A 26,575-nucleotide genomic window follows, 5' to 3' on the forward strand; every position below is an offset into this window, starting at 1 on the left:
GCTGGGTGTGAGGGGCCATGAGGAGGGGAGGGGGTGTGAGGGGCTGGGCGGACCGTGAGGGGATGTGGGGGATGTGTGGAGAGTGTTAAAAACGGGACAGAGAGGATGTGGGGGGATGCGAGCTGTGAGGGGTGGAGTGCCATGGTGGGCACGGAGCTGAGGGGGTCTGTTCCTTGAGGGAGCATTATTATTCCTCTGTTCCTTGAAGGAACATCATCATCCCTCAGCCCGCCCTGGGGTGTCTTTCCCCAAGGAACCCACTGCTTTGTGCCTCATTCCGTGCCGTGTAAATCACCATCCAAAATAAAGATGAGCTGTACTTCTGCAGGTGCTTTGAAGGGCTTGTGCTTCCCTGTAACATTTCTGTTTTCAGACTCTTCTGTGCATAAACCCGCCCCTTTTCGACGTGCACCAGACGCTGCTGAGCCCTGCCCAGCACCATGTGGCGCTCGTTGGTACCAAGGGGCTCATGGTGCTGGAGCTGCCCAAACGCTGGGGCAAGAATTCCGAGTTTGAAGGTGGGAAATCCACGGTGAACTGCAGGTGGGTGAGACCTCAGGTGAATAATGACACCCTTGCCCTGCCACTCTTCCTCCACAGCCTCCCTTTCTTGGGGGTTAGGCAGATACAGAAGGCCCTGGTGGAAGGTACAGGTTGTATCTGGGTTGTGGGGCAGTCATGAATGAAATTATTTTGGCTCAAGTACTTGCTGCTTGTAAAGTAACCCAAATAAATGACCTTCTAAGCTTGTTGCAATTGCTGAGGCAATGAAGCAGATGTTTGGGGGGAGATAACAGAGGGCTTCAATTTAAAGCTGCTTTCCAACTTTCAGAGTAGTACAGATAAAGACTCTGAAACCTTTTCATTGTGTCTCTAGCTCTTCTTGCCCCCATTTTCCTTTAGAAGTAGCTTGTGTGTTTCTGGTCCCAGTGCAAGTCTCTGCTCTGTGTTCCAGCACCATTCCTATTGCGGAGCGGTTCTTCACCAGCTCAACCTCCCTGACCCTAAAGCATGCAGCCTGGTACCCCTGTGACACCATGGAGCCCCACATTGTGCTCCTGACATCAGATAACACCATCAGGTAAGCCCCATTTGTGGCTGATTATCTGAAGTGTGGTTTTTTTGTCAGGTCCAGCCTTAATTTGTCACTGGGTATTTGCATCCTGCCATTTTTACCAGAGTTAGCAATAAAAAAGTAGCGTGGGGGGAATTTCAGAGTGAGAGTGGCTGATGTTCCTGTGCCAGCAGGGAATGTGCAGCACTGCCAACAGAGTGACCATGGCTGCTGTTCTTTCCCTCAGGTTCTACAGTCTGAAGGTGCCTCACACACCCATCAAAGTGATTGTGCTTTCAGACACCGAGGAGGAGACTCTTACCATCAAAACAGGGTTGGTGTGACTTCTTGTATTTTGAAATGCTTTTGCAGAATATTCAGTATTCTCAGTTGTCTTTATAATGAACAAGTGATAAATTTGCCTGAAAATCTCATATGAATTCTAGTGCTAGCACTAATTCATAGCAGAGTACCTATGCTTTCCCATCCCTTCACTTTCTTTGCCTTCTTTCCCTTCTTTGCCTTCTTTCTCTTTCTCCTTCCTTCCTTCTCCTTCCTTCCTTCTCCTTCCTTCCTTCTTCTTTCTCCTTCTTTCTTTCTCTTCTTTTCTTTCCTCTCCCTCTCCTCTCCCCCACCCTTCTAAAGCAAAGTGGTGACAAACTGTACAGTCAAGTGTTTGTCAGAGTAGCAACTTGAAAACCACGCATTGACTTTAAGATGGGGTTAAGAAGGGGATTTTGAGTGAGGAATGTAGAAAGTAGATTATCTTTTTATTTCCCTCTTGGCCTGGTTGGAAACAGAACTCTTGCACACAGAGCGGTGTCCCTCACAGGAAGTACCAGAACCCCTCCTGTGTCTCTGGAGCTGTGGGGGCACTGCAGAACCCATGTGCCATGTCAGGGGTGTCCGTTACACCCTTTTGTAGCTGGCACTGCTGGATGGGATGGGGTTGGGCAGGGATTTGGCAGCACACCCCTCAGGAGCAGGTTACACTCTGTGCTCTCAGTGCTTGCTGAGCCCAGCTGGTTGTGCCCTATCCCAGGAGAGCCTACACAGCGTCCCTGGGCGAGACGGCCGTGGCCTTCGACTTCGGGCCGCAGGTGCCGGTGCCAAAACACGTCCTGGGCCAGCGCGGCAGCGAGGAGGTGCTGGGCTACCCCCTGTACATCCTCTATGAGAATGGAGAGACCTTCCTCACCTACGTCAGCCTGCTCCAGAGGTAGGCTCTGACCCTCAGGGCTCATCGGGTGCTTGGGTGTACAGTGCTGGGGTGGGGGAGTCACCTCTCAGCTTGGCTGGGACTCTGTGAGGAATGCTGGGCTGAGTTTTCTTGTATTGCAGCCTGTTCTGTCTCTGTGGCAGTGCTGACAGACTGGAATCCAAAACCAGTGTGTCATCCTTTCTCATCCAAACATTGTGGGTGAAGCTTCCACTGCTCAGAATGTGCTATGCATTATTTACCACCAGCAATGTGATATGAAGACACAGGACTGTAAAAGATCAGTGGGTCTAAGGCTGTTCAGTGTATTTGGTGGCACAGACATCCTCAGCTTTGGATGAGGCTCATTGAGCCAGGGACATCCTAGGAAAAGAAATATTTGAAGAGCGTAGCGGGTTCACAGGCATGTTCTGCAATGAAAAGTCAGGATGATTATTCAAGAATATAAACATACAAGAAGGAATTACTTTAGAAAACTGAGAAGATGGTGCAAGACTTATAAGTTAGATCTTGTGTAGCTGAATATTAAAGAGTGTGGTACTGTGAGGAGATCTGTCTGCAGGCAGTGAGGTGGCTTTAATCCATCTAAAGTTCTGCCCAAAGAAATGCCACAACACGTAATGCTGCATGTGAAATGCAAGAACCAGTTGAGTAATTATTAACTTGAGCCTTCCATGAGTATTTTGTGTTCTTATATGAAAACATTTCCTCGTGAATTTTTGCAGTGTAGCTTTGGTTGCTTTCAAAGCATAAAATACAATAAAATGAGCTCTGATTTCCCCTCTGAGCTCTCCAGCAAGGAGCTGCAGGTCAGACTTGCAATCTGCAGCAGTGCAGTGGGACTCAGAGTTCCCAGCCATTGTCTGGCAGCCGTGGGAAGCCCTTGCAGCCGTGGGCTGAGACCAAACCGGTTCCTTGCAGCACGGGCAGCCCGGGGAAGCTGCTGGGGCCCCTGCCCATGCACCCGGCGGCCGAGGACAACTACGGCTACGACGCCTGCGCCGTGCTGTGCCTGCCCTGCGTGCCCAACATCCTGGTCATTGCCACCGAGTCGGGGATGCTCTACCACTGCGTGGTGCTGGATGGAGAGGAGGATGATGAGCAGGTACCTTCTCTTGGTTTGGTTTTTTTTCTGTAGGTATTTTTGTTTCTTTAATCCAAGTTCTTGCTGCAAGGAAATGTGTGCCAAGTGCCAAAGCTGCATTCTTTTGGAATGAGGTAGAGTCTTTCTCCTGTTTCATCCAGTTCCTGTGGCTCCCTGACACTTTTATTTTAAATCTCAGTCCTGTGTACCCTGACAGTAGATCAGTTTTTGATCAAATTTACTAGAATCTAATTTAAGGAGGATTTTCTGAGAAACCCTGGGTTTAATTTTTTTGAAAGTAAACTTGAACTACCTTCCTTGACAATTAAAACTTGTAACTCTTTCTTGATGCTGTTGATGTTGGCATTCCTATTCAAATGATGTCTGACAGAAGAATTCAATGCTCTTTACAGTCAGAGAAGTCCTGGGACCCAAGATCCGATCTAATTCCTTCCCTGTACGTGTTTGAATGTGTTGAGCTGGAACTTGCACTGAAACTGGCAACAGGAGACGAGGAAGATCCTTTGGAGTCTGACTTCTCTTGCCCAATCAAGCTGCACCGAGGTAGGGCTGTTGTTCAGCTCATGGCTTTTTATTGCACACAGTTAGGATCCAGTTATTTGCACATTCTCCTCAGTGTCAGACAAATGGGGATCAGAGTAAGGATTTGCCTGATGCCCTCAATAAAGCTGTGGAAAGAGCAAGCCTTGGAGGGGCTCCAGTGTAGATCACACATGGTCAGTACTAAATCCTGTCATCTGAGAGTTATAAAGCAGAAGTTTCTGCATCTTTGCTGGCCTGTGAGTGTGAAGGAGTGCTGTGGAGAGAGTGATCCTGAGGGAAGGACCTGCTTATCCCATGGAATTGGGGGCAGGACAAAATGTTTGGGTCTTTGGGAGCAAGCAGCTTGTCAGAATGCTGGTCTGCTAGTGTTAATAATCTGCCATTGGAAACCTATCTGAGTGATGCAGATGTGGTGTGATAGGAAGGGTTCAAAACAACTCATCAGTATGTCAGACTCTAACACATGTATCTCTGTTTCTGGTGCTTGCATTAAGATGTTAAAGCTGACTGGACACTAAGTTGATACACAGGATCAGCAGTGCAGGTGTGAAGGGTGAGGTTTTCTCAGTTCAGTGCCACCTCTTACATTTTCTGCTTCAATTTCAGATCCCAAATGTCCCTCTAGATACCACTGCACACATGAAGCTGGTGTCCACAGTGTGGGCTTGACATGGATCAATAAACTGCACAAATTCCTTGGTTCAGGTGAGTGAGGGAAGTGGGGAACAGATGAACATCTGCCAGTAACAGGCTGGTGGATGCAGGTACTACTGAATCCCTCACCCTGCAAAGTGGATCTGATGCATCCTGACATGTCTCCTTGTAGATGAGGAAGACAAAGACAGTTTACAAGAGCTGGGAGCAGAACAGAAGTGCTTTGTTGAACATATTCTTTGTACAAAACCACTGCCATGCAGGTAAAAAAACAAACTCTTTCTCAATTGCTTTCAAGTTGGGGACTTGCTATGGAAAATATTTATGATTTGTCATCTTTTGCTGCATTCTTGCCATTTAAGTAAGCTCAGTAGTTTTCAAAAAATACAACTGAGCAATTTGTGTATCAGGATTCTTACTGCACAGTCAGGGCAGTAGCTTAAATTCTCATGTTTCTATCTGAAAATCACCTGTCAGACCAGCAGAAATTTTCACTGCCATTTTTCTGACCTTGGAGCATTTCCAAAAGAGTGAACATGTACAACTTCAGGAAAAAAGAACTTTCCTGACTGGGTAATTTTTGTGTTCTTCCCTTCAGGCAGCCTGCTCCAATTAGAGGATTTTGGATCGTTTCTGATGTCCTGGGGCCCACCATGATTTGCATCACCAACAGCTATGAGTGCATTACAAGGCCTCTCTTGTATGTGGTTCTCAGTTGAAGTCCATGACTGCATGGGAAGGACCAAAAAAGGATATTCCTATTCTTCAATTACTCTTTGATTGTTTCACCCCAGGCTTCTGCAGCTCTTAGGACACTCCATGAAGTTTTGTTTTCTGAACACTCCCTGGTTGAGCACTGAAGTGTTACTGTAGCAGTTACCTACTGCTGATGAGGTGTTTGTAGGGGATATAATTAATCAGGTCACTTTTAGTGAGTATTAGGACAAAAAAATGTTCTTGATGGTATTGTTGGGGTTTTCCAGTAGTGTTGATGTTCTTAATGGGCTGCTGAGTTGTGTGCCTGAAAGAGGAAAAACAGAAGTAGGATTTTTGTTTGTGCTTCCAGTTACTTTCTTTGGAGGTGGTGGCAAAGATACAGAGTGGTGTTAATGTGCATTTGCACAATGAAGTGAACACCTTGAGGGGGTGGCACTATTTTCAACTTATTTTCTGCAGGATACTGTTTAAGTTAGGGCAGGTACCATCAGCAGAGCCAGTGTTAACATCAGGTTCTCCTGGAGACCTTTTATTTATTTCACTGTTTCCACACAGGTGGACAGTGACCAGGCAGGGTGCTTTGTGGAGAAAGTCATGCTGCTGTTCCAGTGCCTGCCTGCCTTGTTCTGGAACTTTCTTCTCCTTAAACCAAAGGCTATTTATGATCCTTGCTAGTCTGAGCCATAACCAAAGAGGTGTGGGGATGTGAGCTTTACCTGCCCTGCTAGGGCTGGATTTACCACATCACTGAAACAGCTGCAGTGACACAGGAACTCCACAGTGCAGGGGTTCCAGTGAAGAAGCTCTGGCCTGTTTCAGTGTGAGTGGTGTGATTGACTGTGTTCTCTTGTGCTGCTGTGTGTAGGAGCACTGTCCACCCTGCCTCCCCTCCCCTGCTGTGCACCAGGGAGGACAAGGAGCTGGCCGTGTCCCCGCTGCGCATCGTGGCCGAGGCAGAGCATTCCTTTGAGAAGCACATCCAGGGCATCCTGCAGCGCAGCTCTGCCAACCCCCTGCACCTCAAGTGAGCACAACCTGGGGCACCTGCACGGGGAACACTTGGGAGCACTGGGTGTTGGGCAGCTCCTATTGAACAGCACATGGCCTTGGGCATGGCAGTGCTGGGCACAGCTCCTGCCACTGACTGGTGCCTGTGTCCCTGGGGGGGTGGCACCCAGCCCAGTGATGGTGCAGGCTGGGAGGGGATCCCTGGCTCCAGGCTCCTGCTCAGAGCAGGGCTGCCTTCAGCTGGTGAGGTTCTCCTTGCTTGGCCCATTGGGTTTGGAGTATCTTAAGCTACCTTAGGATTTCCTCATGTCAAAGGAATTTCACTGTAATCCCTCACTTTCATAACAGACCCTCCCCCCCCACCCCTTGAGCTTTACCATAAACACTGGAAGTGGTTTAGCCTTTGAAAGGAACATATTAGTAAGATGGCAAAAATCTCAATCTTAAGATCTGCAGATAAAGATGCTGCTCCTCCCCCTGAAGAATGCCTTCAGCTCCTCAGCAGGGCCACCCAGGTGTTCAGAGAGGAATATATACTGAAACAGGACCTGGCAAAAGAGGAGATTCAGCAAAGGTAATGCAAAACTCTCATTAAAATGTGCTGGCATGTTTCTGACACAGCAGCACTGTGGGTCTGATCCTGGTGAATGAGTAAATGTACTAAATGTAAAACTAACAGTGAATACCAGAACTTAAAACTGAGTTATCAGGAAAAGCAGGAGTGAGTTTAATAGCTGATCTCTGTAGTGGCTTATAGGGGAAGAAAAAAAAATGGTAAACACACAGATAAAATACTTTTCTCATGGTGTTGTCTGCCTGCCTGGGCCTGTGGGTGGCAGGAAGTCTGACCTCAGCACTAATCCTAACAAAGGAAAATTGCCTTAAGTCTCTGCTCCTTCAAATCACAGTCAGCTATTTACACTATACAGTTAGGACAAAATGGGAGTTTTTTCTCACTGCCCTTTTTTCAGTGTCTTTAGTTCTTCCCACTCCCAGCATTTTCTCTGTGGTGTAAATCCTGATTCACCTGGTTGCAAGTGGTTTGATATTTTGGTTTTTTGTATGTGTTTACTTCAGAGTGAAGCTGCTGTGGGGACAGAAAAAGAAACAGCTGGAGGATCTGAATTACTGTCGAGAGGAGAGGTGAGTAGAGCCTGTCTCCTGTATCCACTCAAACCTCAGGAATGATGCACCTGTGGTGGTTTGGAGAAGGCCCTGTGTGGAACAGGTGACAAGTGAAGGCATTCCCAGCCTGCATGTTTGCTCCCTCCTCCAGCTGCCTTCTTCAGCCTCCTTGTCCTTTTCCCACACCCTGGCATGTCCCGTGTGTGGATCTGAACTAAGGAATTGTTTCTCCCTCACCTTAAGGAAAAGTTTGCGGGAAATGGCCGAGCGCTTGGCTGACAAGTATGAGGAAGCCAAAGAGAAGCAAGAAGACATCATGAACAGGTGAGTGCACATAGGGGTCTATTCCACCTCACACCACCTGATGTTAAACATTTGCACGTGTGGTAGAACAGTGGGCAGGAGCTGCTGCACTGGTTAGTTACAAAACTGGGCTTCTGAAATTCCCTGTGCTGGGACTTGGTGTGATCTGTCTGCAGGCCCAGCCTGAGCCAGCCCCATGCTCAGAAATGGCACTGAGACCAGCTGGAAGGGGAAGGTGAAGCCCCTGAGCATGGCCCAGGTGTTTGAGCAGAGCTGGGTACCAGGGAAGTCAACTCAGAGACATTTCTTGCTTTCAAAGGATGAAGAAAGTCCTTCGGAGTTTCCACTCTCAGCTTCCTGTTCTATCTGACACTGAAAAAGATATGAAGAAGGAACTGCAGACCATCCATGACCAGCTGCAGCACCTGAGCAATGCTATCAGACAGGTGAGAGGAGGAATGGCCAGGCTGGGAGGTTACTGAGCTCCTCCCTCAGTGCTGACAGACGAGTCCTGTCAACAAAGTGGTGCTGTACTTGTGTTAATCAGCAGCAATGAACTAAAGGGGCTTTGGGTCCTTGGTGTAATACAGACAGAACCTTTGCACACACTGTAAGCCCTCAGAGAGCTCCCCCTTCCCCAGCCTGGCAGGGACATTTCTTCTCTTTGTGGGAAGTGCGAAAGCAGACAGATTTGAACCCAAAAAGAACCAATTAATTGCAGTACAACACAGCAGTAATTAACAAGCTTCCACTGTGGCAGGCAGCACCAGCACTGATTGGGACCTTCTCTTTTCTCAACTCCCAGGTGAAAATGAAAAAGGAATACCAACAGAAACAGATGGAGAAGGGGCGCAGCCCCCGCAAGCCCAGCATCAGCCTCAGTGCCTACCAGAGCAAGTGCATCCAGGCTGTCCTGAGAGAGGAGTAAGTGCAAGCTGGGCTCCTCCTGAGGGAGGAACCTGAGCCCTGGCACTCACCTTCAGTTCAGGTGTCTCAGGTGTCATTTAAGCTGTGCTGGGGCAGAGGGGCTGAAGCACAGGACGTGCAGCTCCTGAGAGCAGCACTTGGAGCAGATGTATGGAAGTGCTTTTTGCCCCGGGATCCCAAGGGCAGTCTGTAACCCAGCTTGGGATGACAGGCACTGCTCCCCTTCCCTGCTTTTACCATCTAAGTGTTTCCCTTCCTCCCTCGCTCTGTGCAGCCTTTTGACTTGGGTTATTTTTTCTTGAAGGGGAGAACACATCCGGGAGATGGTGAAACAGATCAACGACATCAGGAGCCATGTGAACTTCTGACATGTCCTGGAGAGGACCCTGCACCGAGGGGCTGGATGAACTTTACCTGGCCCTGGTATTCCCCCTTGTATATTTACGATTTGTATGTTGAACAATACACCTTTTACATATTATTTTGTAAAGAATTGTGAAATAAAATACTTTTGATATGACTCCTCAGATGCTGTGGTTTCTGTTTTTGTCAGGGGAAGAGGATGTGCTCAGGTGTTTTATATTCAGGGTGTTAGAGGGTAGCTCCTGCAGCTGCCTCAGGAGTGGGGGATTGCTGTTCCCTGGGGTTATCCTGGGATAGTCTCCCACCCTTGCTCCATCAGGGGTTCCCTGGGGGGAGGCTGTGGCAGGAGACAGAGGAGAAAGACCAGAGCCGTGCACACACACACTTCAGCAGCTTTTTTTAATTTGGAACACTTTCTCCATAAAGGACACACCTTCAGTACAGTTAACAAATGGTTACACTGGAATCCTGGAGACAGCAGAATTCTACACCCACGATTGCACAGGACACCAATGGCTTGGCTCACTGGAATGCAGTATTGACTTCCAAACACCGTTTGCCTTTTGCAAAGATGGCTCTGCAGTCTTTCTTGCCATTACAAGGCCAATTCAGTCTCTGCTGTAGACAGACTCTAGTGGACAATAAGGAATGGTTGTCCCTCCCCCCTGCCCTTGGAAAAGGTGCCACGGTGAAGCTCAGGGGGGACAGGAGTTACTGCACTGCTAAAACAGGGGGGCACTTCTGGGGGGTACCAGACATGCTGCAAGAACACTTTGTACAGGTTAAGACTATACAGGTACAGGAATGCAGACAGAACTCCAGAACTCCACCTGGGCCCTGCTACAGCCTCCACCAACAGCTCACCCCCTGGCACAGCTGAGCAGTGACACTGCCTGAGCCAGGAGAGCCCACCCCGGCCCCAGCCACGCTCCACAACACCCAGAACTGGAAGGAAGAGCATTTGTTTTCTCGTGTTCATGAGCAGCAACACCAGAATCCATCATCCAGTGAGTATCTACACCAAGAACTTTTCCTACATTTACAGTCTTTTAAATTTGCTCTGCAAATTTGGCACACACTGTCTTGTTTTGCTTTTAAAGGCCCCTTTGAGTTTGAGTTCAGCAGAAGCTCAGTTGCTGCTGTTGAAGCTTTGCTGTCTCTCCCCCAGGAGGGACAGCAGTTTGCAGGGAGCACATCTCCCACCACTTCTGTGAACAGCCAGGGTTCCAATTTCAAACTGAATTGTTTAAAAGTCTGACATTACAGCAGTTGGTGAAAAGGGTGACTCGTGTTCCAACACTAAAATGGTCACAGCTGGTACTGGGACAGGAGCACAGGTGGTGGGGCTGCGTGATGGAACAGGGAGGTGAAAAGGAAAAACCATGCAAGAGCTGCCTGCCCTCCTCTCCACACCAAAGGAAGTTCCTCCAGGGACCTGTGCAGTGCCTGGTTCACCAACAAGGAAAAGCACACAGTGCACACCCCCAGGGCTGCAGGTCTGCCTTTGGGAGCAGCTCCACAGGCCCTGGGGCTACCAAGGAGCCCAAAGCACTTGCCCCACTCACCTCCTTCCTGCCAGGCTGCAGCCATGAGCTCGCCCTGGCACCACCACACCTGGGCACAGCTGTGCCCATGAGCCACAAAAACACAGCAAGGAAAAGCCCCCAGCCCTGGAGCAGCCGAAAGGCTCAGGCCAGACATGAGACCAGCAAGGGATGCTGGAAGGCCAGAACAGCCCCTTCCCCTGCTCTCTCACACTGGGACCATCCAGAAACACAACCAAAAATATTTTACTGTGAAAGACTTCAAAGTGCAGTTCCTAAAGAGCTCAGCTTGCTGAAGAGGGTGCAGGATGTGGTGTAGTTTTGCCATACAAGAGGATTCCTTACCCCTCCTGCACAGGTGAAGCAGTCCCCAGTTACAGTAACTAACCCTGTAACCTGTTACACATTTTGGCAAGGGAGGGTGGGAAGAGAGAAAAAAAACTTTCTGTTCTGCAGCTCGTACTAAAGGCCTGTAGTTTTGTCTCCAAAGTCTATCCAGCCACTGGAAAACTGAATGAAAACATCTGGTCCTGGACTTATGCATCAGGACCTGGCTGCTGTCACCCACAGTTCAGCAAATAGTGAGGAAGAGTAAAAAACCCCTAATCTGGTAATTGCCAAATAAGACTCAAGCCACACTTCTATGTCACCTTTATGTGACAGTAAGTGTCATCTCTAGACATGACAGCTCTGCCATCTGTTAGTCATTACTAAAGTGGGAAAAATTGCTTTTGGGTGTCAGGATTATGAAGGGAATTAATTGCTAGGGTGAATAAAATGCTTTAATTCTTGTAATGAGTGGCAAGGAATTGAGCTTGTATGATGATTTTTTGGCTGTTTTTAAGGCATTCCTCTTCAAAACCACTGGTTCTGACTTTGTGTCAGTAGCAGGATATACACTGCTAAAAATAGGATGTAAGCACTTAAAATATATAGTCATGTGCATTGCAGTTTGGAGCATTTTCTGTCACTTTTGAAGGTGATGAAGAAAAGCAGATCTCTGGCCAAGTATATGAAGAAAAAACATCAAGGAATGGAGGAAAAACTAAGAAGTTTTGGACAGCAGGATCTGCTCCTTCAGCCTCCTTTTAACTGAGTTGTAAAGTTCAAGAATTGGGTTTGTACCACCAGGATCACCAACACCTGCAACAGCTCAGGAATGTGTCCAGCTGCATGCATGGAACTCCAGCAGTGCAGGAGGAGGAGGAGGAGGAGGAATGCTCATGTTACCTCTGGACATTTATAGAACAAGAAACCCAAACCTGGCAACTGAGTGATCACAAGAATTTCCTGCCTCTGCTGCCACATTACTCAGCGTAATTGAACAGTCTGGGAGCAGAACCAGGGGACAGCACAGGAGCCACCCTGAGCAGTGCAGGACACCAGAGAGCTGCACTGCCCCCTCCAAGCTGCAGCAGCACAATCCTGCAGGTCTGTGCCCTGCCCAGGAGGGTCTGGCAGTGCTTCCCTGGGTGCTGGCACTGCCCTGGCAGAGGGGGCAGGAACAGCTTCACTCAGCACCTGCCCTGGACACCTTCCCCAGAGAGCTCCTGCCTTCACACCTTGTGCCAGCCCCAGAGCAGAGCACACCTGCCCCACCTCAGGCCCATGCTCAGACATGCAAATGACTTTTACCAGCTTTTTTCTGTTTGGGTTTTTTGTTTGCTTGGTTTTTTGGTTCTTTTTTTCCACAGAGAAGGGATTCCAGGCACTGCTCAGCTTTAGGAGATGAGAAACAACCGGTTGTAGCTCCATATTCTAAATTACATTTGTGAAAAGAGATTACAAAACAGTGCATTTCTTGTGCTTTTCTTTCTGTATCTGAATTCAACAGAAAAATGGCAAGGAGTTAAATTCTCAGTACAGTGTTCTTTTTCTTTTGGATTAGCATTTATCTGTTCAGGAGATACACAGCTCACTCATATCCACATTTCAGCAGCATTCAGATTCTTCACAGAGCCAATGGTTTTTTAAAAAAAAGTACTGAGTTATGAAATAAGATCAATATCCAGTGTCCTGCTAATAAAGTCATATTTTAATATAAAATATTCATACAGCATACTCTACACCTCATTCTCTCTGCTAGCTGAATACTGTTACTGACTATTCAAACAGAAAAACTTCAACCACTTTGCTCTTCAACGTTTTGGAGGGACAATAGTTTCCAGCAGCTACTTTGATCACAGTAGTGGGGGAAAGAACAGAGGGAAAGACAGGGGTTTATGTTCCAAAACTCTATATTAGGTTACGAAGTCGGCTGAAAGAGGGAAGTTTTTCAGAATGTAAGGACTGATCCCACTCAGTGGAACACGAAACACTGCACTCATTAGTGTTTCCATTAGAAATTCTCCTTCCTACACTACAAGTCACCCTTGTGCTCTCTTCCTGCCCAGTACGAAACCTTTTTCCCCTCTAGAAACAAAACTTAAGTCATTGCTCCCCTCTGTTGTCTTCTGCTCTCTCGGTTAGAGTTAAATAATAATTAATGTTGCTATAAAGATGAGTTAAAAACCTCAGCCACAGCCTTGGAGCCCAGCAGGGTGTCTGTCATGTTTCAGGGAGCTGATTAATGTCCGTCAGTTTTGTGTCGTTCAGGATTGCACGGATCCTCTCCAGGGAATCTGCCTGCCGGATCCTCTCCAGCTGCACCTGCAGGAACAGCACAGGCACTGCAGTCAGCAAGGGCAGAGCCAGAGTCAGGCCCAAAGGGGCTCAGAGCCAGGCCTAAGGGGGCTCAGAGCCAGGCCTAAGGGGGCTCAGAGCCAGGCCCAAAGGGGGAGAGCTCAGAGCCAGGCCCAAGGGGGAGAGCCCAGGGGCAGGCCTAAAGGGGCTCAGAGCCCAGAGCCAGGCCTGAAGGGGGAAGAGCTCAGAGCAAGAGGAAGAGCTCACACCCAGCCCCAAAGATGGAAGAGCTCACACCTAAACCCAAAGGGGAAAGAGCCCAGAGCTCACACCCAGGCCCAAAGGGAGCCTCCAAGGGATCCAACATCACCAGGGGCTGAAGAAATGCAAGGTGTGAAGGAGGACAAGCTTAATTTGGGCCCAAGAATGGGAAGAAAAAGACACGAGGCAGTTGTGATTTTACAATAATCCCCCACTTTCTGGGGGTTCCAGGCATCGTCAGCACTCTGTGTTTTGTCTCATGCCCAGTCACTGACTGTTCTGGACAACTGGAGATGTGCAAAGTAAACCTTCCCAGGAGCAGCCCAACCTTGGAGGCTCTCAAGGTCACAGCCAAAATGCTCTTGGAGCAAACATCCCATTTCCAGGCTCACTCCTTGCTCTGCTGATAATCCAGTTGAAGCTGTTTCCTGTCTGCTGAAAAAGGGCCCAGCAGAACTGGGGTGGAACCAATGCAAAGAGAGCACAACTGATTTCTTTCTCACACTCAAACTTTCACCATCTTTGCAATAGGATCTGGGTTTCAGTTATAAATCCCCAACTAACATTTAATTGCTTTTTAACCCTTCCTCTGAATTGCTGATAACTGATTTGGCCAGTGGACCCCTCACACAAGGGGTACTTGCCCAGGCTCTCACTGCCAAGGCCAGGGAAGGGAATTACCCTGCCAAGAACCCACAATCCTCTGATGGTCATCTCACACTGAGCACAGTGCACTGGCACAAACCACTGCTTAAACTGGAGCACAAACTGATGTGCAGTAACTGCTTAGGGCAGAAAGAAAACACAAAACACAGACCTACAGTTCTAACTGAGCTCAGGGTTTACTAAAGTACCTGCAAGCTGTGGAAGAGCCCACCACACATCTTCAAAGTGGTGGCTGTTTGCTCTAAGAACTGCATAAAACAGTGCCTGCACCCAAAAAGTGAGGATGAGGACAAACAAGAGGCAACTTCCCTAAGCAGGACAACTCAATAGTCTCCTTTGTCCTCCCAACTCCTCCAGACACAGAGCCAGAGAGGACAGATCTCTATTGTCCATCCAGCTAAACTGTGTCTAGTAAACAATTCTCCCACATTCTGGTGTTAATTTTCCAAGTAAACCTGAATGCCTGACTCAAAATGTGCAGTTTGAATTCTGCTGGATGTCACTGAGGGCCTGGCCAAGGACTCCAAGGAGATGGGACGGAAATTCAGCACCTCCTCTGTGAGCAAAGCTGGAACATAAAGAGAGCACAAACTCTGGGAACACTGAAGGTGAGCCCAGTCCAGCCTGGCTTCCCCAGGACACTGAGAGTCCCCCTGCACACAAACTGCAGCAGAGAACAGCCTGGCAAACCTGGATCAGCCTCAGGGACACCCCTGAGAAAACTCCTCCCCTCAGCCACCTCACATCAACCACAGGTTCACTTGGTGGAGGAAATACAAGGATAACAACAGAGACAACAGCAAGGACAAGACTTTTAGATTGTATAAATAGAAAGCAGTAACTCTAAGAACCATTTCATATATTCAGATCAAGCAGTACCAGCTCCTTACTTTATCCTCAAATATTTGCATCTGAATGATTTGCTATGAAAATATCACATTGGAAGCATCAGGAGATGGAGAAGGAAAAACACAGGTCTGGAAGAGCCATCATCTTTGGCCCTGCACAGTTATTTTTAGTACAATAACTGAAAGTTGGCTGAAAATCAGAATAGAATCCCAATAGCTTTAATAATAATATTATAGTAGGAATACCTGATCATTTTATTACACTAACAAATTCTAAAATAGATCATAAATACCAACATAAGAAAATTTACAACTGCTATTTCTTATTTTACTCAGCTCTGGAGAAATAATGAAACTAAAGCAGCCCTTACACATTGATTGGACTCTCTTACCTGAAGTGTCTGAGAAAGCTTTACAAAGTCTCTCTGCACTTGCTCACTGACATCCAATTCAGTCTGCAACCTCTGGGCTTTGTTCTTCTCTTCAAACACCAGCTGCTCAAGGTTGGCCTGAGGAGGAAAAGGTTCTTAAAAGCTTGAACTGAATAAAAATCAGCAGCTTGTAGAAACTGATTAAAGTGTGATACCAGAGGAAAGCAGCACAGCATTCACAGGGCAACAAACTAAACCAGTCTTTCCACACCTCAGTTCTCCAAAGTGCAAAATCAGGGGCCAATACCCATTAACAGGTGCCAATAGACTGGTCAAGGCATGAAAAAGCCCAAAGTCCCTTAACAGCACCATGAACAGGGATCTCAAAATACAAAGGCAGAGTTCTGAGTTTTAGCGCAGTAATTTGCTGCTGGCAATGTAACTGTCTTGCTGTCCTGAGCTTTAGTCAGAGAAGTGTTGGGGGAAAGGGCATAAAAAACAAAACCAGAGAGTGAGTGCTCAGATCACAATTATTTCACCTGAGTGCTGAAGTAGAGCCCCTTCCTACAGCAACTACAAAAAAAGCCCAAACATTTCTTCAAAAGCATCAAAGCATCCAAGCCAAGGTTTGGTTATCAGGACACTGCACAGGCTGGAATGTTCCTGAGCCTTCCCTTGGGAGGGCAACCCAAGGGATGGTCAGGTCAGCAGCAATTCAGAGCCACCACTGTACAAATCCCAGTGAAAACAGGGGTGAGGATTTAACCACATCCAGAGGACATTATTGCCCTGCTAGTTTCTTACCAACATTCAAAAGCTTCTTTTTTTCATTCTTAGGTAGTGCCACATTCTCTGACACAGCTGCTCATCACAAAAGATGCAGATACACTTCACATCCAGACATCATAGCTACCTTTGCTGCAGTCTCCTTCTTCAGCTGTTCTTCTAGAGCATTCTTTGCCTCCTGCAGACTCTCCAGCTGCTGCAGGTTTTCCTGTGAAGAACTTTCCAACTGCATAATAATAATAAAAAAAAAATTAACCAAACTTCCTAACATTTCCATCTCCCACAGTCCCTCCAGAAGGAAGCCTAAGTATCTTTCAGTACTTAGGGGACTCAGGGACTTAGAAACACACCTAGCTAATCTCTTCTAGGGGCAGAGAAAACACCTGAATAACACTACTTTCCCTCCATTTATTTACTTTTGGAGCTGGAGAGAAATATCCAAACTTGACATTTAGGTCAGTGTTAGGTAGTCTAGTAGTAATTAGGAATTAGTTAATCCAGTATTTAGGTTACAGATTAATAAAATAGATCAAACATCTTTTAAGGAACATGAATGTGTCCTACTCCTACACTGGCATCAATACAGGAAAGAGAAAAAAGAAAACTCCACACCACCAAACCCAAAAATCCCACAGTGAAAGGGCTTCTTACCTGTTCCTTTTCTGCTTTTATTCTTTCCAATTCAGCTTTTAAACTGGAAATGGAAGCTGAAAAACAAGAATATTAAAACTTAAATGCAAGAAACACAGGAAATCGTTCATACCCTGTTTACTTCTGTTAATATTTAAAGGAGAATTAAGCTCATGTTACATCAAAGGTACCTCAAAAGCAAACAAACAATTGTACTTTTGTTTTCAGCTGCACAGTTTTCATGTCTCTGCTTTCAAAAGCGTACAGTATTTAGAATTCAAGTAAGTCTACACACAGAATTCAGGTAAGTCTACAAAATCAAGCCTTTGTGCATCTTAATAATTCCTTATATTCCTATTCTGAGACCATTTCACCCCTGCTCACCTATTTCCTCTTTGCAATTCTCTATTTCCAGCTGTAGAGTTTCTTCTATATTTTCTTTCAAATATTGTTCAGCTTGGATCTGTTCCTTCAAGAAGAGGATCTCTGCCTTCAGCTTCTCCTCGAGGTGATCTGCTGCTGTCCTCACACTGATGATGTCCTGCCTGTACTTGAGGATCAGCTCCCGGAGCTCCTGGATCAGGATTAGCAGAGATGTGCATTTGGCATCACCCAGCTCTGGGGTATCAGCATAAGGACAAAGCTCGGCTGCCCCAGGGTCTGTCCTGACATCCCAGACCAAGCTCTGCTGCCCCAGAGTCTGTCCTGACATCCCAGACCCTGCTCCCAGCAAGGAATTACAGCCACAGTCAGCTTGGCCACAGGAAATGGAAACGTGGCAAACATCCCCATGGGTTTAGGATGCTTCCCCTGCATTTCAGCCCCACCAAATCTTTTAGGCTGAAACCAAAGGAGTGGCCATGAAAGGGATGGTAAGGCTTATCATTATTCAAGGCTTTGGATTATCATTGGTTTTAACTGGACAGAAGTGACTGACTTCACCAGAATTACTGAATCAATACAGTGGGGCTCTGCTGACTGAAAACTCATGTGCCCAGTTGAAAAATGAAGCTTGAACTGGCTGAACTGGGCCAAACCCACACTCCCCTGACCACAGAGCAGCTGTCAGACCAGTTAGCTGGTTTTACAATCCATCCACACCCTGAAGCAGCCATGGCACAGGGGGACCACTGGCTGGCTTTGTCCATCACAGACTTGCAGGGTTAAAACCCCAATTACTGATCTCTGTGCTGTTTGAGACAGCTTTTTGATAAAGAATAATACTCCAGTGAGATTAACTCACAAGCACTGTTGGTGTTAATGATTTAAAAATGTTTTACCTCTGTTGCTTCTGGTAGAATGAAATCTTCAGCCTGCTGTAAGGACACATGCAAGCTGTGTTTTCCTTGAAGACTTTCATTATCTTTTTGCAGTCTCACCAACTCTTCTGAAACCTGCTCCCTTGACTGTGTCAGGACAGCCTACAATGCAAAGAAAAGCAGAAATTCACACTCAGGGTCATGCTTAGATCTCTTCTGCCCCATTTACTACCCCTACTTTCAGCAGTCTGGTGAATTGATATTCTTTGTAAAGAAAGGAAACAAAATGATGCTGTGGATCAACACCAGCAGCTCCCTCTTGCCTGGCAAGGCCAACTTTAAGGGTCCAGGCAGAGAGGAGGAAGGCAGTGATAAATAAAATACAGCTTTGTTCAGTGTCCCACTTTCCTCCTGTGTTTATCCATTAGCTGGCTGTGTGGCTGTGCTCATGGAGGGGAAGGAGAGGGGGAACCACAGGTGCTTTCAGGAGCAAGTTATCCAAAAACCTGCAATATTCACCCTGTGGAACTTTCCATGGTGGGTGTCTGCCTCCCACTGTCCTCCCAGGATAGCACCAGAACAGCTGACCCCATGGAAAGAAAAGGGATGAAGAGGACATGGCTTTGCTTGCATTACAAAAGAAAAAAAAAATCCAGGGGAATTTTCCAAGAGGAATGGAAATGGGGAACCAAGGACTTGAGCAATAGCAGGAGAAGCAGACTCAGATCAACACATTTTCTGAATCTCCTGCACATCCACCAGACATGTTCTCATGCAGAGCATCTCTGCCAGCAATGCCCTGATGTGCTGCACACAAACTCTGACCCCAAAAATGCAATGCTGGGGCTCATGAGGATGAATTCTCTTGGTCTCCCATAAATGCTGTGCCAGGGAGGGAAAAAGAAGAAATTTGATTCTGATATAGAAAGGAATGAGTTGCTCTAAGGAAGTCAAACTTACTTCTACAACATGAGGTCCTCTTCCTATTCTCTGGCTTAATTCCAACAAGGTGCCCAAAAATAGTTTTAAAAAATTAAGCTTCCATACACATCTCTCCCTGGGTGTTAAGGCTGCTATTTTAAGTCTGACCTGCAACAACACTGATCATTCATCTCTAAAACCTGAGAAAATATTCACTAATGATGGTGCTTGTGATGAATCCTGAAATAGAGTCTTGAGAAAATCTTCTGTCTTCAGATTTGTGGTGAAGTTGAGATAGCAAAGAGACATGGAATTGGACAATGAATAAGGGGGAAAGAAGCTGGCCAGTGGTCTCCCTGCTCCTGAATGTGCAGGAACACAGACAGCAGCACAGAGTGACACAAACTGATCCAGCCCCAGCACTTGCATCAGAGCTCACTGGCCCAGGCCCTTTGCAAGTGAAGATGCTCAAGCCTGGCTGGGCACACAAAGCCTTTTACAGACACACTGAGCTCCCAGGGTCAGACAAACAGGGCTGCTCATGATCTCTGGAATTAACCTGTCTTACCATTTGCTCCTGGACACTTCTCTTGGCTTGCAGAAATGCCTGCTGCAGCTCACTGAGGAAATTCTCTGACTTCTGACACTTGGCCATGAGCAAGGAGATCTTAAAGAAAGAAAACACAGACAAACATGTAAGAAATAAAGCATGGAAGAGATTCTGAAAAAGAAATAAGTTCTCTTGCCTGTTATCATTACTAATAGGTACTTTGAAAACTCAAACTAAGCCGCTGAAGTTTATGTTAATTCTTCACTCAGTCAAGCAGGAAAGCAGCTCCAGGCAGTAAGGACAGATGTTTTGTTTCTGCACCAACAATATTTTTATATTCTATTTACCAAACTCTGAATCAACAGTTAATTCCAATAAAATTTACATGTAAGCAATTTCAGAGACACTGAAGGAAAACAGCAGCTTTTTTTCCTAAGTTTTCAGCATTTTTTGAATTTTTGTACCTTTCTCTGTAAGCACTTTTAAAAACTTTACAAGTCATTCCACAACAACAAATGTAAGATTAATCATTACTTAATTAACAGCACCCTGGTACAGCCAGAAGAACATATAAACATATTTCTGTTGTCTAAGCTGGACTTTGTCTAATGACTGTTTCTTCAGTAAGAAAAAATACTGGGCAGGATGGAAGAGACAAAGTTTCAGCCCAAGTGAAGTAAATTCAGTTTCTGGTACACAACATGTACCTACTATTGTGAGCTTTAATAGGCCAAAGATGATGATATTTTTTTATTTTTTAACTATGACTACCACCCATTTTATTTGGCTTCCTTGTTCCAGAAGAATTAGGTACACATCTCAACTGAAAAATCCTTCCAGTGGGCTATTATTTTAAAGGAGTTCAGTGCCTATTTTGGCCCTGCTAATGCCTGTTCAGCTCCTCATTACTGCATTCTTCACCACAAGCCCATTAACTGGGTGTCAAATGCTGATAAGAGCAGGTGGTGGAACAGAACCACTCTTCTAGGAACAAAGCTGTGCCCAGGGCACAGGGCTCTGTTTGCACGTTTGGGTCATGTCAGACACAGATCACTCCAAAACTCAAACATTACTCACACTCCTACTGCCACTCTGTAATGGAGTTCATTATTGGAGATGATATTTCAATGCCAAAATCGGGTAACACAATATTAGAGACACAATAGATTTCTCTAGAAACTGTGGCAGACTCAGGTGGAGCACAACTAACCCCAGAAATTCTCATTTGTCGTAGCCAGTAGCCCATCCATATCTAAAAACCCACAGGTTCTTGTTACATACTTTTGAAGAACATTTCATCATTCCTGGACCTCAATTACCAAATCCTTGTACCTGATTAGAGGAGTCTTCAGCACTTTGTTTCATGTAATCCTCCAATTCCTGTTTATCCTTCATTGTCTTTTCCAGCTGGTCATTAGCTTGCCTCAGCATCACCTGCAGCTTTTTCACCTGTGTTGTCACAACAAAATTAATTCATTTTTAATTCTCTGGGGAGAATTTATTTTCTGAACCCTTTCACTCCTCAAACCAACAACATAGAATCCCTCAAAAATCCAAAAATCCTATGCAACCCAGAAATTCTTTTGCTGTTGAAACAGGCTCCAGCACAGATAATCCCACAGATTATTCCCTCTAAGGAAACATGGGACATCAAACTGCACTGGACCATGGCCATGTAATGACTTCAATCACTTATTTCAAAGCACAATGTGACTCATGCCTTCCACACCCATCTGAAAATTGTTCTTTGGTATATGGCAGGAAACAAATATCCTCCAAGACCTGAAAGTCATTTTATGCTGCTAGGATGAGGTCCTTTTCTGTTAACAGATCTTACAGTATCAAAGATAATAGAATTTAATGCATGACAAGCATTTTAAAATATAAATTATTAAAGATACTGACTTCAGCATGGGCATAATACTTTTTATAGAACACTAGTGCATGGTCTTACAGCATCAAATAAAGGGTTCTTCAAGGTGAATCCCTAAGAAATTCATGTACTTGACCACATATGAATAACAAATCACGTTATGTCAAGTTATCCAGTATGTTGATTTTGGTCAATTAAAACCAATGAATAAAACAGAACCCTTAGTAGCTCAAAAAGCTGCAAAAGCCTGGCTAAAGCAATGAGAGAATTCCCACCTGGTCTCTGGTCTCAGCCTCCTGGATCTGGATCCCTTGCAACTGCTTCTCATAATTGGAGCACATGTCACAGCGCCTGCCCAGCTTGTTCCCTGCATTCTGCACCTGCAGGACACAGAGTCAGCACCTGCCCTGAGCCAGGGGAGTGACCAGGGAATACACACTCAGGTGTGGTGTGGCCACAAAGCATTGCAGACAAAAGAGTGGCAGAATCATGTAAAGGCAGGATTGAGTTGCTTTACAAGTGAAGGATAACTCAAATCGGCTGGGGGATTTCAGCTTTTCCTGCCATGGGTCCCACCATTAGCACAAAAAGCCATGACACAGAGTTCATCAAGTCACTGTTGGGTTCTTCTGACAAACAGAAACCAAACAGGAGAGGAGAAATAAAGTGTTGGGGAGGGCAGCAGGGAAATCAAGTGTAAACCTGCTGTCCTGCTGGAACTGCAATGGTTTTGGACAAAGGGATAAATGGAAGTTTTAGCAAAGTTCCAGCTGCAGGTCAAGTTTGAGCTGAATCTGTGCTGGTGTTTACTGCTCCATGTCCAACCCACAGCAAGAGGAATTCACACTCCAGTGTCTGCTCCTGCCTCCAGAACATGTGGGAAGCTGCATTTCTGTTCTGGATTCTGAAACAGGGCTGAAGTAAAGTGTCATCATAATGTCAACAGGGCAAGGAAACACTCAAGAGTAAGGATTTAACTCAGCTCTGAGCTCAGGATGCTGTAATTTCTCCAGATATAGCAAATCAATAGGGAAACAACAACAACAACAACAAGAAAGCAATTTTACAACAAGTTTGGAGAGACCTCCTAAGCAATGATTTGCACGAAGTTAAATTTCAACAAATTGAGAAAAAAAAATCAGTAGTTCTGCATTTCCTCTGTCCTTCATCTGGCCTTTTCTCCTTCACTACATTCTTGTTTTTTTTTTTTACTCCCATCTCATCTCCCTTTTCACCCAGTATGGATTATTATCTCCCCCCAACTTTTCAACCCCCTAAAGTGTTGCTCCTCGGCCTCTCATCCTCTGAAAGGAAAACCACAGGAAACCCCAAATATTCCACTTTTCAGCAAAAAACCAAATACAAGCTTTGAACTGGCATTATATAAAGCTGCTGAAAAACTGACAGGCAGAACACCCAGAAGCAACAATTTCCTTGGTCATCCACAGTGCAACTGGCCCATGGTTCAGTCTAATCTGCTGTTTGCTGCTCTCAGAAATAGGTCTGTGATGATGCAAGTCCCCAACAATTTCCTGGAGCCTCTCTGTGGTACTCTGTGCCTTGGGTATAGTTTGGCTGCTCATTTCCAAAGTGCACAGCCCTCAGCAAACACCCTCAGCACACAGAACAGCACCCCCAGCTCTGCTGCTTCTACTCCTCTCTGCCTTCTACTCATCCCCAGCTCCACAATAATGCCCTCTCCTCAACTTCCCATTTTCTCCTGAAGTTCTCCCACCTTTTTCCACCCTCTCAGACAATACTGAGTTCCACAGCCTCCTCCTCAAAATCCAAAGCACTTTGTGTTTAGTAAAGCTGCCTGTCCCAGGGGCAGGGCCAGCTCATCCACCTTACACTGGTTGCGTTTCACCTACAGAAGCACTCCAAGAGGGGAAAGTGAACATCTGCCCTGGATGTGAGCTGTTCCTTTCCCAGCTGGCTCTGGGCAGAGCCCAGGAGGAGGAGGAGCAGGGCAGAGGACTCACCTCCTTCTGCAGCAGGTTCCACTCTGTCTCGCTGACCAGGCGGTACCCGCTGGGGGACACATAAGCACTCTCCACCCCCTGGGTGACACTGGAGAGCAGGGAGGCAGTCTCTTCTTGCTCTGGTGTCATTGCTTTGATTGCTTTTTCCTGATCTTTGGTCAACATGAACCCGCTGGGCATTTGCAGGGATCCGAGGGAAGCCGTATCAAAGTTCTCAGACACTGAATCTGCTCCAACAAGTGGTCCAAAATCTGACTCATCCAGGTTCCCAGCAGATTTTGCTTTGTTGTTGTACCCTAAAGCTTTGGACTGTAAGGATCCAGATGTGCCCAGACTGTCTGTTGACTGTGCTCTCCTAAGTCCATCTTTAAACATATCAGTGTCTGGTTTATTGAAGGATTCGCCAGAGGAAAGAAGCAAGTCTGCATCCAGGGAATGGACTGAGCCATGGGTGCTGTTCACATGCACCTGGAATTGAAAATCAAGGAATAAAACAAATATTTACTCCATTTTAGTGGTACAGAAGGGATGCTGGGCACTAATTTGGCAAAGGCAAGATTATATTTCTTTGGCAAGAACATCTGCTCTCTAAGTTTAAGGTCACAGAGGAAGGGCCTCAGAGAACTGAAATGAACCAGCTAAAATTCAAAAACAAATAAAACAAGTAAAAAAAGTCTTCTGTTAACAGAGTGCTTCTGTAAGACTACCTTCCTGCCAGACAAGCAAGGACACAGCCACCTTCCAGCTTCCAATATTTAAGACAAGATGCTTCCCCTGAAGAGATGTACTTGCAACATTCCCTCTGCAACCATAATCTACACAACAGAAGGCAGATACTCCACTTCCAAAAAGAAATTTAGAAATTTTTCATAAAACAAAACACTTCGCATTAACACAAAAATAAACAGAGAAAAATATACTTAAAGTCTACTCTATATTGACAAGTACATGTTGTTCTTCTATTTTTCTCTTCTGCTTCGAGTGTCTAACAAAATATCAAAATATTTCCTTCAGAATGTTATTTGTACATAAAAAAAAAAGAAAATGGAAATGTCTGGGCTTAGACCCAAAGGTATCCTGGGGGATGCCAGCACCAGAAGCCACACAAATTGTCCTGTGATGTGTATGAGGCACATGGAGCCTCTCAATCTATTTTTGTTTTTGGTAGCACTGAAAAGAGAGCAGTAATGCTTTATTTAAAAAGCACATGACTGCTTTCAAAATACCTTCCAAAATATTATGCACTTCTGCTTTGCCATTAGACACATAAGGAAGTAACACTGGAACCAGGCTCTTGAGAAAAATTATCATTTCTGAAATAGGTCCAGAGACCAGCAGGCTGCTGGCACTTTATATAAGTGCTTGTAACCTATAATAGATATATATATATTATGTACTACTGGTTTATGACTGTTGTAAATACCTTGTTTTAATCATTTTTAGGTGGAATATTTATATTTGCATGTATACATACAAGTTCATAATAAAAAAGTCAAGGGAATACAAACTGACATAAAACTGCATTTTCAGGCTATAGCTGTTCTGTGATAACCAAAACAATATTAACAAATCATCTGTTTGTATTGCAAACTGCCCAAGAGAGAGGATTTTAGAAGCTATAACAAACTATAACAAGTTGTAAGAACTGATGAATGACTGATTACAACATATAAAACATATTCTGAACAGCTAAAAAGGTCATAAATAACAAAACCAAACACATCTAGAAACCCAAACCACTCTGAAAATTACGCTCCTTCTCAAAATATAAATTTTCCATGATGTATAAATCTTAGAAGCAAATAAGTGCTGTGAATGATGGACTAAAGAATATGCTATGAACTGAGATTAAAGAAAACATCAGCATATAAATTTTTTGTTCCTCACCAATGTGCCTCATTTGCATATCTGGACATGAAGATACAAACAGTATTTGAAACAGAAAGTGACTGTAGACTAAAGGGTAGAACTAGATCTCAGCTACATTTAGATCTCACGATTCTGAACATCTTTCTGCATTCTGAACTGCTATAAATCCTTGATAAAAATAAAATAATTACTTCAGAATACATATATTAAAGTATATACTTTTCCCCCCTTCAAAAATGATAAAAAACCAGGCAAAACACTCGCTCACTCAAGTCTCTTGAAGGTTAAATAAGCTCCTGTAGCATAAAAACTTTGTGGGTTTTTATTAATTTTTCCTTCATTTGACTCACAGAACCAAAATGGACCCTAGGAAATGATAAGCACAGAATTCAACAATTTGGTTAGCAAAGTAGCTACAATGCTCTTGCTGAATGTTCAGATATAATTGGCTTAATCCTGAACATTTAGATGTGTTAGAACGTGCTTAGAAATACCAGGAGAATCTACCAGCAGTTAACCCCCAGAATGCAAAATGTAAATTACCATTTTTAATGGCACCTCTCAGGATGGTGCACTATTGTCTTCCAGTCTTAATTAGGATTTATAGATTCAAGTGCAACTCTGTGGATTTTTATTGCCTAATAAGATTAGAAGCTACAGAGAATAGAGGGCTGTACTTTTGCATTTTTATTTGCAATGAACACCCTGAGGAATGCCCAAGCACAAGTGAAAGATTCAATTGTTTTACCTCTTCATTAGAGAGCTGGGTAAGGGTTTCTTCAGGGGCCAGAGAACATGAAGCCTTTGTTTCATCATCTGAATCTTTTTGCTTCTCTTCCTTTCTCTTGCTAAGCCTTTGCTGATCATCTTCTTCCTAAAAATCAGTGGTCAATAGAGCATACACAGAAAATGGGATTCAATTTCCCCACAATAGTCATGACATCAGCTTTCATGATAAACTAAGCTACAGAGAAGACACTGAAAAGGATTATTTTGGTTAAAACCCAGTGGTTTTCACATAAATATTCATTTAGTTAATAAATAGTGTTCATTTCACAAGGCACCCAAACTGACTGAAGTGAGAACTTTGCACATTTAGTGCCTGATTCATGTTCTAGAATGATTTTATTCAAAAAGCATATTACTTAGTTTAAAATTCTAATTATAAAGATTAGCAAGTAACAAAAGTAGCTGTTACACTGGCTGTTGTATAGGCTATAAATATATAACATATCTAGACCCCTAAAAGACCCATTAACAGCCAATACACAAGCATGAACATTAAAAAAAGTGAAATAGGAAGTGCCTTGATCATGAAATGATGGAATATAAGGAATCAAGAAAAAACCCTAATAGATCACTAAATCATAAATAT

The 26,575-nt window shown here is 45.1% G+C and overlaps 2 protein-coding genes across 2 annotated transcripts in view; one reads left to right on the forward strand and one right to left on the reverse strand.

Annotated features, from left to right (window-relative positions):
• The first annotated feature begins 373 nt into the window (after nucleotides 1–373).
• Nucleotides 374–9,182, forward strand: NUP88 (nucleoporin 88). Its single transcript, XM_031063788.1, has 16 exons — nucleotides 374–543; nucleotides 956–1,081; nucleotides 1,302–1,388; nucleotides 2,097–2,273; nucleotides 3,195–3,378; nucleotides 3,771–3,921; nucleotides 4,528–4,626; nucleotides 4,748–4,838; nucleotides 5,174–5,275; nucleotides 6,158–6,316; nucleotides 6,749–6,874; nucleotides 7,378–7,443; nucleotides 7,669–7,749; nucleotides 8,048–8,174; nucleotides 8,534–8,652; nucleotides 8,960–9,182. Exons 1-16 carry the CDS (start codon nucleotides 470–472, stop codon nucleotides 9,021–9,023), a joined length of 1,833 nt encoding a protein of 610 aa, XP_030919648.1. The 5' UTR covers nucleotides 374–469; the 3' UTR covers nucleotides 9,024–9,182.
• Nucleotides 9,183–9,400: 218 nt separating this feature from the next.
• Nucleotides 9,401–26,575, reverse strand: part of RABEP1 (rabaptin, RAB GTPase binding effector protein 1) — a 28,868-nt gene continuing 11,693 nt past the window's right edge. The window contains exons 7-17 of the mRNA XM_005429196.2: nucleotides 25,949–26,074; nucleotides 23,332–23,799; nucleotides 21,625–21,729; nucleotides 20,809–20,925; nucleotides 19,495–19,593; nucleotides 18,027–18,167; nucleotides 17,131–17,320; nucleotides 16,768–16,823; nucleotides 16,244–16,342; nucleotides 15,352–15,468; nucleotides 9,401–13,211 (exon numbers count right to left, since the gene is read on the reverse strand). Coding sequence (XP_005429253.1) covers nucleotides 13,110–13,211; nucleotides 15,352–15,468; nucleotides 16,244–16,342; nucleotides 16,768–16,823; nucleotides 17,131–17,320; nucleotides 18,027–18,167; nucleotides 19,495–19,593; nucleotides 20,809–20,925; nucleotides 21,625–21,729; nucleotides 23,332–23,799; nucleotides 25,949–26,074 — 1,620 coding nt within the window. The 3' untranslated portion in view covers nucleotides 9,401–13,109. The remainder of the gene's footprint in view (nucleotides 13,212–15,351; nucleotides 15,469–16,243; nucleotides 16,343–16,767; nucleotides 16,824–17,130; nucleotides 17,321–18,026; nucleotides 18,168–19,494; nucleotides 19,594–20,808; nucleotides 20,926–21,624; nucleotides 21,730–23,331; nucleotides 23,800–25,948; nucleotides 26,075–26,575) is intronic.

The sequence above is a fragment of the Geospiza fortis genome, unplaced genomic scaffold (genome assembly GCF_000277835.1).
Source record: "Geospiza fortis unplaced genomic scaffold, GeoFor_1.0 scaffold633, whole genome shotgun sequence".
In the NCBI taxonomy this organism is placed as follows: Eukaryota; Metazoa; Chordata; class Aves; order Passeriformes; family Thraupidae; genus Geospiza; species Geospiza fortis.